At 38.2% G+C, this 12,125-nt stretch overlaps 1 protein-coding gene across 5 annotated transcripts in view; it reads left to right on the top strand.

Annotated features, from left to right (window-relative positions):
- The window catches only part of VEPH1 (ventricular zone expressed PH domain containing 1), a 191,430-nt gene that overhangs the window by 26,642 nt on the left and 152,663 nt on the right, over positions 1-12,125 (top strand). For all 5 annotated transcript variants that reach the window (XM_045583631.1, XM_045583630.1, XM_036446347.2 and 2 more), the window contains one exon: positions 4,863-5,037. In XM_045583631.1, coding sequence (XP_045439587.1) covers positions 4,863-5,037 — 175 coding nt within the window. The remainder of the gene's footprint in view (positions 1-4,862; positions 5,038-12,125) is intronic.

Below are 12,125 nucleotides of genomic sequence, written 5' to 3'. Positions count from 1 at the left end.
GGAACTATGCTTTAAAAACTTTAACAGCTCCCCACTCTTTTCCTCAAGAATGCCTAGAATTGTGGTAAAAAGAATATGAACAAATTGGCTAAGACATCATGTTATTTCATTGTTGCTGACAAGTGTCAGTCCATGTCCAAGGTGCGAAAATGTTAGTTGCTGATAATACTGAATTCCCTGGACCTTTCCCTGTGCCTGTGTTCACAATTAGTTGGAAACACCTGAGCTGTACTTCCCAATGCTGCCAACTGTGGTTTCTCAGCAAGTTGCAGGTAAAGTGCTTAGGGGCATAATCCTTTAATCATTAGAGTCTAATGGAAGACGTGGACTTCTCTAGCTGCAAATTATCCTTGGCTAAGGACTCAGAGCAGATAAAGAAGACTTGGGTCTGCAGTTCATTATAGGAGAGCTCTGAGAAGAATAGTCTGATTATGTTCTACTCTCAAAATGAGGGCTTTGTTCGGCCATCACAGGGACAAAGATGTGTCACCTAAAAGTTAAATTAGCAATAGTCTACGCAGAATGGAGAAATTGGCTGTCTATGGGGACAACCCAAGAAATTATATAAGTAAGATGAGATGTTTGGAAAACATCCAATGCTCTAATTGAGGTAATATTAATATAACCTCAAGGAAACAGGGATAAAATATTATAAATGAGAAAATGGACACATAAATTGGCCTTTCTAAACACTACATGTCTGAAGGATAAGTCAACAACAAAAGAGGATGCTCAGCAGAGGATCATTGATTTGGCACATTTATCCAGCTCTGCCCAGGGGGTAGAGATTGAATCTGATGAACAGGAAAGCTCCAGTCACTAGAGATGGTGATTTGGCTATAGTGCAGAAATGTTATTTTAGTTAGGTTTCACATGGTCTAGATCAGTGGTTGGCAAACTGCGAGCCACAGTTGCCGCTCTGTTGATACTGAGGGATATTTCATCTAGACCAGTGGTTGATAAGCTTGCCAACCACTGGTCTAGATGAAATATCCCTCAGTATCTTTCTTTGTTCCCATCTGATCTTGTGCGCATGAGTGAAAATTTTGGTTAGTAATCTGGTTTCTGATTTCCAATAATGTAAAAAGGTTACCCTATGTGTGACCTGGAAGACACCCTTATGTGGATGAATATATTGGCCTGACTGATTATGCACCAGGCTTTTGTAAATCCTTTGATAAAAGTTAGTGTCAGAGGATCCAAGAATTCTGTGTGGCTGATCATGCACACACCCAGAATTCCAAAGCTAACATGAGGGGAACAGCCAGCCTCTCAAGGAGGCCTCATAGTTCATCCATCATACCAGTATGACCTAGCCCAATCAGGCCCAATTAAATTCACCAAGTGGGGAGACACTAGATAAAGGAAGAGCCTAGTATCAGAGAAGTAAGGCTGCTGGCCGTGGTCTTGATAGTTATATAGTGTTGGGAACTCTTAAGACGTTAGGACAGAGACGCAGTAAGTGCAACTGCTATATAGGCATGATTTGTAACCAAGGAACGGTGTCAGAGTATTCAGTATGGCTGACTTCATGGTGGAATGTCAGATTATGTTGTTGAATATCTATTGTCTCTGTTCAGAAGTCAGATTGACCCTTGAGTCTGAAAAATGGGTGAAACTACAAGAAGAGATTAAGGGTTTAGCAGGTCTATTTTTGTTTCTAGGGACTGGGTGAGGAAAGTAAAGCTTAAGCACAAGAGACTTAACTGGTTCACATTAAGAAATTTAGGGCTAGAACTGGCCAAAGGTACAATCTAACGCATGGGGCTCAAATGATATCATCCAGGACCTGGTTTTTCTTAACTTGTCTCTCTGATAGGACCATATTGCCTTGAATGTCAAACAAATCTGAGGTCACAAGAAGGTAGCAGCTACTCCACTATGCATTCTCAATACCTTGAACCCTTCAGAAAATAGAATCTGTTTCACAGAGCCCTTAATGGTTCCTTAATTATATTGAATAACTTGCTCATCCCTGAACCCATCATTTGGACCAGGAAAAATGTAAATTTCTGAGTCTGAGTCATTTGACAATCCTTGAAGTCAAGGGCAGAATGTCTGCATTAGAAGTACCTGAGAAGGTGGCTGTAGAAGCTGGCATCTGCTAAGATGTGTGTATCAACTCATTTGTCCAAACAATCATCTGTGAAAATGAATGGCACAGGGGTGCTGGGCTCACACTGGACCATCGCTGTCCATGGGTGATGCCAGCAAAAGGGAAGATGCCACCACTCCTCCTTTCCTACCACATTATGTTCTCAATGACAACTATAACATGTTTTTCATTAGTCATTCAATTTGACAAACATCTACCATAAACCCAGAATTGTGGGTGGTATTAGAGAGGATAATTCAATGTGGAAAGATATAGCACTTTTAATGTTAGCAGTTTGAGAAAAACAACCACTTTTTATTTCTAATATAATATAAAGTCAGCTTCCCAAAGACATTAATAAATATAAAGTTTTGCTTTATATTTACCCTAAGGGGTAGAATGCTCAGAATGGTTGATGGTAGTGAAGACATACCATACACTTTTAAGAAAATATTAGGTCTAGTAATAATTAATGTCGTTTTCTAATACTTTTTAAAATTGAATTTATTTAAACAATACAACAAAATTTAATCAACAATATAGTTGCCGTTGTTTTCTACTACTTGTGCCCAACTCTCAGGAAGCATTTTAATTCCTCTGTTGTAAAATTCTTGTGATTTTGATGCAAAAAATTCGGTCAATGCATTTTTGAGGCATTCTTCATTATTAAATTTTTTTGCAAGAAGAAAGTTTTGCAAAGAACGAAACAAATGGTAATCGGAAGGGGCAATATCAGGAGAATATGCAGGTTGAGGGAGAACTTCCCATTCCAACTGGCGCAGTTTTTCAGCAGTGATTCTTGCAGTATGCGGTCGTGCGTTATCGTGGTGAAGAATTACGCCCTTCCGATTAATCAGCGCGGGTTCTTTTTCTCTTAAAGCTTGGGCTAACCTTTCCAATTGGGCACTATACACTGCACTTGTAATGGTTTGGTTAGATGGTAAAAGTTCATAATGAAGAATTCCTTTAAAATTCCACCAAACACACAACTTCACTTTTTTCGCATGCAAGTCAGGTTTTGGCGTGGGCTGCGGAGCCTCATTTTTGTCCAACCATTGAGGCCACCTTTTCAAATTAAGATGCAGCACCCATTCTTCATCTCCGGTAACAATTTGCTCTAAAAACAGCAAACGGTTTTGACGAGAGAGGAGCGAACTGCAAATTGTGACTCTAGGATTACGGTTGTTGTCGGTCAACTCATGAGGAACCCATTTTCCAAACTTTTGGACTTTGCCAAGTGCACGCAATTGATTGGAAATTGTTTTTTGTGAACAATTTAAAGTTGTCGCAAGCTCTTGTTGGGTATTGAATTTGAGGATTTTGCACCAAAAGAGCTTGAAGAGCTTCTTGATCAAAATTGGACACACGGCCTCGACCACTCTTGTCATCTAACGAAAAATTTCTCTCGCGAAATTTCTCAAACCAACACTGGCATTTTCTGGCGCTAACTGCATCTTGACCAAGAGCACTACAGATGTTTTCTGCAGCCTCACTTGCTTTTCTTCCTAATTGGAACTCGTAAAGCATGCAGTGCCGAATATGCTCTTCATCTGCCATCTTCTTAGCCTAGTTTTGCAACAAAAACCAAACCAAACACAAACTTTTTCAAGCAAAACTTGTTAATTGCACTTCACACGTTCTGTAGATACCACGTGTTTGAAGGTTATGTCAATACAAGTCAACGCCAAGCAAGATTTTAAACGAATGTTTAAAAACGACATTAATTATTACTAGACCCGATAACTTGTATTTTTCAAATATTATTCTCAAATTAGGTAATTAATTTGATAAATTTATTATGTGTAAGATACTAATGTTCAATGACAAAGTAAATCAAGAAGATAATTATTTTAGGATCAAATTTGCTTTATATTTTAGTCTTCTGTTCATTCATTTTTTTTTCTTCTGAATTTCATTTACTGAAACTTCAGTTTTTAAGATACAGTTAGAAAGCAATTTCTTCAGCATCAATCTGATGTTACTCTCTCATCAATGACTCCTGATCATCCTAATAATGATCAATTAGAAACTCCTTTTATCATTATACCCGTTTACCTCCGCAGTCCCTTCTCTCACCTCCCAATTTTTCCACATGTACCACACTCCAGCCATACTGAACGATTTACAGTTACCCAAATGCACAACCTCTCTCACCCCTGTGCCTCCAGATGTGCTTTTCCTTCTGTTCACCCTTTTTTCTTGCCACCACCCAGACATCCCTTATTCATCCACTAGATCTCAACTAAGACATCACCCCCTCCATGAAGTCTTTCCAGACACCACCTGCAACACTGGGTTAGGTTCTCCTTCTTTGCTTGATTAGTACCTTACACTTTGCCTAATGTGACTCTCATTAGCCTATTTCTGTGGTTGGCAAACTGCGGCTCGCGAGCCACATGGGGCTCTTTGGCCCCTTGAGTCTGGCTCTTCCACAAAATACCACAGCCTGGGAGAGTCTATTTTGGAGAAGTGGTGTTAGACATTTAAGTTTAAAAAATTTGGCTCTCAAAAGAAATTTCAATCATTGTACTGTTGATATTTGGCTCTGTTGACTAATGAGTTTGCCGACCACTGGCCTATGCTATATATTGCCTGTTTGCCCTTAAGTCTCCCTAATAAGGACAAGAATTCCCAAATTCAATGAAAGCAGGGTGGAAGCCTTTGTTTTAATGCCTGCACTTTGAGAGCTTAGCTCAAGAAATATTTCTTGGATGAATAAATAAATAATGAGCCTCTTGCCATATGTTGTTTTCTTGCATTTCCTCAGAATTACAACCGGCCCCCTGTGATGGCACTAGCCATCCCCATTGCGGTGAAATTCCTCCACAGAAGCAACAAGGAACTGTGCAGAAATATGTCCAACTACTTGTCCCTGGCTGCCATCACCAAGGCGGATCTCCTGGCTGATCACACAGAAGTTATAGTGAAGAGCATACTCCAAGGTATGGTGTGACGGCTGAGCTTGGGGACATGTGTTAGGAGTCTGTTTTCAGTGTGTGGAAAGTGAGACCTAGAGCACTGAGAGGTTCCTTAGAGTCCTTGCTTTACCACTAGTTGACTTGTGAACATGGGTAAGGTTAAGTGGGCTGGCTGCATCTGTGTCTCTTCACTGGGCAGATGAATTATTTGGGCTCATTAGATACATTGTATGCTTCCATCTCTACATTTCTCAGTTTGGAGAACTGTTTTCTATGCTTCTGCTCACCTTGTCCATCTACCAACCAGGCTAAGCCTGTCTGTCTGTACTGTTCTCGGTGACAGATGGAAAACCTCTTCTTCCTTTGGTTTCCAAAAGCAAGAAATGTTAGCTAAAATACACCAGGAAATGTGTAAAGACTTCTTAAATGTGAACGTTATTGGAGGTTGATTTGTGTTAAATGCTATCACAAAAACTCAAACCAGGACACCACTGTTAACCGTTTTACATTTGAATGAAAGAGATCAAGGTTAGTCCAGTCAAAATATTGTCTTTGTCTTGTGTTTTTTTCCTTTGCTTTCAGATCTATCAGAAACCATGTTTGTTTTTAATTTGGGATAAGAGAAGAGTACATGGTATTATTTGATACGCACCAAATTGTCCCCAGTACCCATTAATAAAACTGTGTGAGGTCCATGAGTATCTTGGCCTACATGTCCCTTCCTACATGTTCATGTTGAATGTCAACCCCCTGCAAAATGCTTCTAGAAAAAGTATTTCCCAGAGTCCCCAAGGGAGTTCTAAATGTGTTCTCTTCCTGCGGTGCCCAGCCAGACCACAAGCCTCTGCTGCTGTCCTCTCCATGCTTCCTGACAGGGCCTGCTGTGGTGGTGTCCACCACCACCACCCTGAGCCCAGCAAACTCTGTGGCTGCTGCCCTCAAGGCCCCAGGAACAGCCTCCATTCCACACTGCCCTGCCTGACTGTCCTTTTGTGCTGCTCCTCTAAAAGGTCAGGAGGCACAGCCCCCAGCCCACTAATTCCATGTGGCAGGATGGGGAGATCAGCCATCTTTCTCCTTGGGTGTCACTATTTGGTGGAGAGGCCCCAGAGCAGGGCTTTTTGGCTCTCAGTACCAAGCTGTGTGACCAAGTCTATAGACTGGTCAACAGACAGTGCTGTTTTGTCTAAAACTGTCTCTTTTCTGGGCTCCACTATGGACCCAAGAGCTGGGCTAGCAAAAATATTAGTTCTCCAGTTCTCAAAATACCTATCACCCACCAAGGACTGAGTTTCTGTTTATTGTACGAAACATTCCTAAGCAGAGTTTTTAGGACCCCCACCCTCACACACACACACACACACACACACACACACACACACACACACAGACATCTGACCAGCTACCCCAGTGGTCTATCAGGTGTCCAGATATGTATGAACCCCAGCCACGGCAGTGGAAGTTTATCACCCTCCCTGTGCCACATCTAAAGATTTGTCATTGATATTGCTAGTCAGTATCATTCTCTTGGTCACGGGATTGAATGCTAATTTCACTTTATACGTATTAAATTCGCTCAAAGCCCAGAAAAGCAATTATGATTTTTTTTAACCACCTTGGTTATATATTTGGAACAGATTTTATAGGAATTAAAAACATTTATAAACCACACACATTTTAAGTCCATTGATAGTTAGACTTGTAAGTAACTGATATATGAAAAAAAAAAAATTAAATTGTCTCTTTGTAGCTGCCAAAAACTTAGGTCATGTATTTGAGTATTTTGTGGTTTTTCTTCCTGTCTTGAAATGCACTTTCAATGACAAAAGAAAAAAAATCTTTTGAAATGCAAAATATTTTCTAATTCACTGCAAGTATTTGAAATAAACAAATGATTCGGTTTATTTGATCTAGCACAACAAAAATTATTATAAAATAAATGATAATTGGTCCTAAAAAACTGGGACTACATATTTCAGGGTTTAGATTTTTTAGGACAGATATGTCTGTAAACTCCACCATCACTCACATGAGCACATCAAACTTTGAGCTTCAAATCAGAAGTGATCTTGCTGTCTCTGAGTAGTAAGTTCTCTGCTCTGCAAGTGTTTGTTGTATATATACCCTGCCAACAGCCTTAGGGACACCAGAAAGATTTCCTTTTTCTTTACTTACTAATGGCCTGCTGCATGAAATTCGTGCACTGGGGGGAGTGGGGATTCCCTCAGCCCAGCCTGCACCCTCTTCAATCAGGGATCCCTTGGGGGATGTCTGACTGTTGGTTTAGGCCCGATATATATATATATATATATATATATATATATGAAACATTAGAAGTACTTTTTAAAAGTTGGAAATAGACAAGAATGCCACTAAATCTACTTCAATTTACTATGGCACTTTATAATTCTGATTATGAGAATCAGAAAGAAAGTGACAACAATTATTATTTCTAAGAAATATGACTCCCTATAGCAGAAAATCTAAAAACTCTCTTGTCAATTCTTGGGACAGAATAAGAGAAATTTCAATGAAGTTGCTGAAAAAAAGATAAACTTATAGAAACCAGTTGTTTTCCTGTACACCAGTAATAACAAAATTAAAATGTAACATTAGAAATATTAAAGTAACAAAAAAGAGACCTGGAGAAAAAGATGTGTGAGTTTTGGAAATAAATAACAAAACGTTGTTGAAAAGTAATTAAATAAAAATAAGCAAATAAAGCAATCAACCTTGTTTAAGGATGGGACAACTTGATATAGCAAATGTCAATTTTTCTAAATTAATCCATTAATGCAATGAAGTAAAATCCCCTCAAAGATTTCCATGACAAATGACAAACTGATTTTAAAATCACAAGTAAGATGCACTGGAACAGGTAGCCAAAACAATTTTGCAGGAGAAGATGGGAAAGTTTGGGGAGGAGAGGTGGCCAGTGACTTTCAGATATCAAGACATTGTAAAGTCATAATACAGACAAGTCCCTGACTTTACCAGTGAAAGTGGAACACGTTTGGTAGAAACAAAACATTGAACTTGAACTTTAACCTTTTCCTGGAATAACCATATGCAGTACAATACTCTCCTGATGCTGGGCAGGGGCTGTGAGCCACAGCTTCAAGTCAGCCATGAGAACATGAGGGTAAACTACTGATACTCTACAGGATCTTATGTTGCTGGTGTTATTTGAATCTTGTGTTTTCACTTCCCATCATGGCTACAAAATGCCCATTTGTCTCCTTGCTTCTACTGAGAAGAGGAAGGTAATTACTCTTGAGATGAAAAATCAACATAATTGCCCAACTATAGTCCAATGGTAGTGTTCTGATTACACTTAAGGAAGGCTAGGCTAAGCTATGGTGTTCAGTAGGTTAGGAGTATTAATTGCATTTTTGACTTATGATAGTTTCAGTTTATGGTGAGTTTATCATGACATGAATCCTTTGTTAGTCAAAAAGAATCTGTAATTAAAATGGTGTAGCGCTTGTGCAAGGACAGGCTAATAGCCCATGGAACAGCATCTATGCATATATGGAAATTTCATATGGCAGTGGAATCTTCATAATGGATAAGGCTAGACTACTCAATAAATGGTTCTAGGACAACTGTCGATATCACAGCATGCATAGGTTAATTTAATGTAGAATAAAGACCTAAATATAAAAAAACAAAACTTTAAATCTCTCCTTTTATAAACTCAAAGTCTATTATGATTTTTTTTTAAATCTTTCAGCAAACTAGCAATAGAAGGAAATATTCTTAGTCTAATAAAGGATACCTACGAAAAACCTATAACTAAAATTATCCTTAATGGGGAAATATAGGATATTTTCCTTTTAACTAAAAAATAAGATAAGGATGACACTTGGGTAATGAATTTGTTTCCTGCTTAAGTCATATCAGAGGTAATTTTATGTTTTGTGGCAGCAGAGCCTTTCCAGCCTGGGAGAATGTTTTTCTGTGGTCCCGAGTAAGTCTTCAAACTTGTTCTTTGTCATGTGAAGATGCTCTGTGGAACCTGCCCGGTATTGGATTATAAAAGCATAACCAATGGTTATCTTTTACCCAAGATGAGAATATGATTGGAAACCCCTAAAACTGGAGTCTCTCAACTCTAAGGGATTATGTGAGGACTTTTTATTTGGAACTCTGTGATGCGATGCACACAACTGGTATCAAAACTAAAGCAGTGATGTCCCTTTCTTTGCATTTCTGAATCCATGGTCATAATAAGGAAATACTATGTATTTCTGCCCATGTGCCTTTTACATAGTCCGCTGGCACAAGTAACAAGATGACCTCAAATGATTTGAGACTTAAGTAGAAAGTCTTTGGAATGAAAATGTAATATTGTCTCAGCAGGAGTCCAAGTTCCTTTGTTACTGGCAATAGCCTAAAAAAATTGTCTAGTTAATTATGATGAAATCACTTCATTTTTTTTTCCTCCATGTCAGAGGAAACTCAAAGCTTTGAGCTGTCTCAGAAGAAATGGAGATAGCAAATTGACCCCCCTGCCATTTTTAATGGCAGTAACAACATGTACCATCTAGGGTAGATGTGACCTAAAATAGATTAAGCAGATATATTTTTGCCCAATGTCATACCATAGTTCATCCTGGTTACTATGATTCCTCTTAATAGATATTTAACCATCCTTGTTATCATCATTAACAATCATATGCCACGTGCCAGGCCCACATTAAGGGAAGAGCCATATCCCTTTGTGGAGTTTAATAATCCCTAGGAGACACTTAGCCATTAAAAATTCATGATACAATTATTCTTGAAAGAAAAGGTTTTAAGTTCACCCACCATATTACAGGTTGTTGGGGAAGAATTTATTAGTCAAATATTCTAAGAAATGGGTGACCAACCAATATTATTAAAAATAGTCAACCTGAATATTTATATAAATATGAAAATATTAAATACAATGTTGTAAAAAGCCAACCTAAATGCTGATTAATAAATAGGAACAAAACAGAAAAGGATCTGAGTTGTTAACCAAATCTTGGATCAGGTGCTAGCCAGAGTTTGCACTGTTTTGACTCCACCAGCAGATGGTGCTGTGAAGTAGAATAAGGCCTGCCCAGAGATGAACACCCAGGTGCTGAGCTCAGAATGAGTTACCCACAATGCAAAGGAATCTTTATGTTGTTTGTTTGTATTGTTGTTTGTTTACTTATTTTCTATCTAATTCTCTGGGAATGACCTGGGAAAATTTTTTTAAAGATAACTCTTTTATTTCAAATATTATTTTATGACTAAGAAGCACTTTTAGATACATTATCTGTTTTTATGTCATTTTCATAACAAGCCTTCAGCAAGGTAGGAAAGCCCTGGTATCCCTAATTTCCTGGCTAATTTGAGGTTCATAAGGATTAGTTGGCTGGCGTGGCTTCTTATAGTTAGGAGGTAATGGTGGCAAGTTTTGAATGCTGGATTTCTAACCGGAAGCCCAGCAAGCTTTCTTCTACACTTCCGGTTTATAAAACTAAACGCAAGTGTCAGCAATTTGAGTTTTCGAGTTCACCCAATATAGAACACTTAAGTGAATATATACATTACTTTGACCAAGATTTTTAACATCACAAATGCTACTTCTTAAGTTGCTAAAAGATAGTTCTGGAAACATTTCACCTTAGTAAGCGTCTCAAAAAAGAGCTTAATCATATAAAATTTTGGTTAAATAAAATTCAGTTATAATTTCTTCTTTGTTTACAAATCTAATTCTTTGTTAAAGTAATTACTTAATTACTAAGATCTAAAATTCTTAGTAATCAAATCTTCTGACTATATTTTAAAGGAATTAATACTTCATTATAAACCAATACTATATAATAAAAGCTTAATATGCTAAGTGTCCAGTCGTCCGTCCAACCAATCAAAGTGTGATATGCTAAGGCCACTCAACCACTCACTATGATGCACTGACCACCAGAGGGCAGAAGCTCCGACTGGTAAGTTACCGGCAGCTTGCTGCTGGGTCTGACCAATCAGGACTGAGCGAGATGGGCAGGACATGCCCTGCAGCTCTCCCATGGTCCCTCCCTAGCTGGCCAACCTCCCACATCCCTCCCTTGCCCCGATCATGCACTGGTGGGGTCCCTCTGTCTGGCCTGCCTCTTCACAATCCGGAACCCATTGGAGGAATGTTGGAGAGTTGGTTTTGGCTCAATTCCACAGGCCAGGCTGAGAGACCTCACTGGTGCATGAATTTATGCATTGGGCCTCTAGTTTATATTATAATAGACAAGGAAGATATAGCAATTTTGTTTTGTTCATATATTATCAATGCAAAAAAAGTTGTTCAACTGACATGTGTATTTGCTCGAGTGACAAAGTGACAAACTGTCACAATTTGCCTGGAGCTGAAGGGTTTCTTGGGACATGGAACTTTCAGTACTAAAGCCTGGACAATCTTAGGCAAACAGGACTGTTGGTCACCCTAGTACACACACAGTATATTGTATTTTATTCTTTACACATATATGATGTATTATAGTTTTCTTCCTATTAATTTGAATCATCTTGCACAATTATTTTACTGTGCCATAATATGACAATGCCCATAGCAACCATTTTGATGAATGAATGTGCTAAACTAAGCCAGCATACTAATTTTTTAGATATTTCAACACATTTCTTGCTGTCACCATGTAACCCTTTAAGTGCTATTAGTAAAAAAATAAGGTAAAATAAAATAAATAACCAACCAACCTTCTCAGAATTTGCAAAATGCATTTTCTAAGTATAGTCTATAATTTAAAGTTTTTTAAATTTAGTTGACATACAATATGATATTAGTTTCAGGTATACAACATAGTAATTAGATGTTTATATACCTTATGAAGAGATTGTATTAAGTTTAGTACCCATGTGGTACCATACTTACTGATTAAAATGCTATTGACTATATTCCCTAAGCTGTATATTATATCCCTGTGACTAATTTTATAACTGGCAGTTCATTAGACTTTTTAATACTTTTCACTTTTCTTGTTTATTCCCCACCCCACCCTCACCCTCACCCCCACTCCTGGCACCCATCAGTTGTTGTTGTTGTTATTTTGTTTTGTTTTTTTAGATTCCACATATAAATGAAATCAAAT

This window comes from Pipistrellus kuhlii, unplaced genomic scaffold (genome assembly GCF_014108245.1).
Source record: "Pipistrellus kuhlii isolate mPipKuh1 unplaced genomic scaffold, mPipKuh1.p scaffold_m20_p_2, whole genome shotgun sequence".
Classification (NCBI taxonomy): domain Eukaryota; kingdom Metazoa; phylum Chordata; class Mammalia; order Chiroptera; family Vespertilionidae; genus Pipistrellus; species Pipistrellus kuhlii.
Note: the sequence above shows the minus strand (reverse complement) of the source record. Positions and strands in the feature narration are given on the sequence as shown.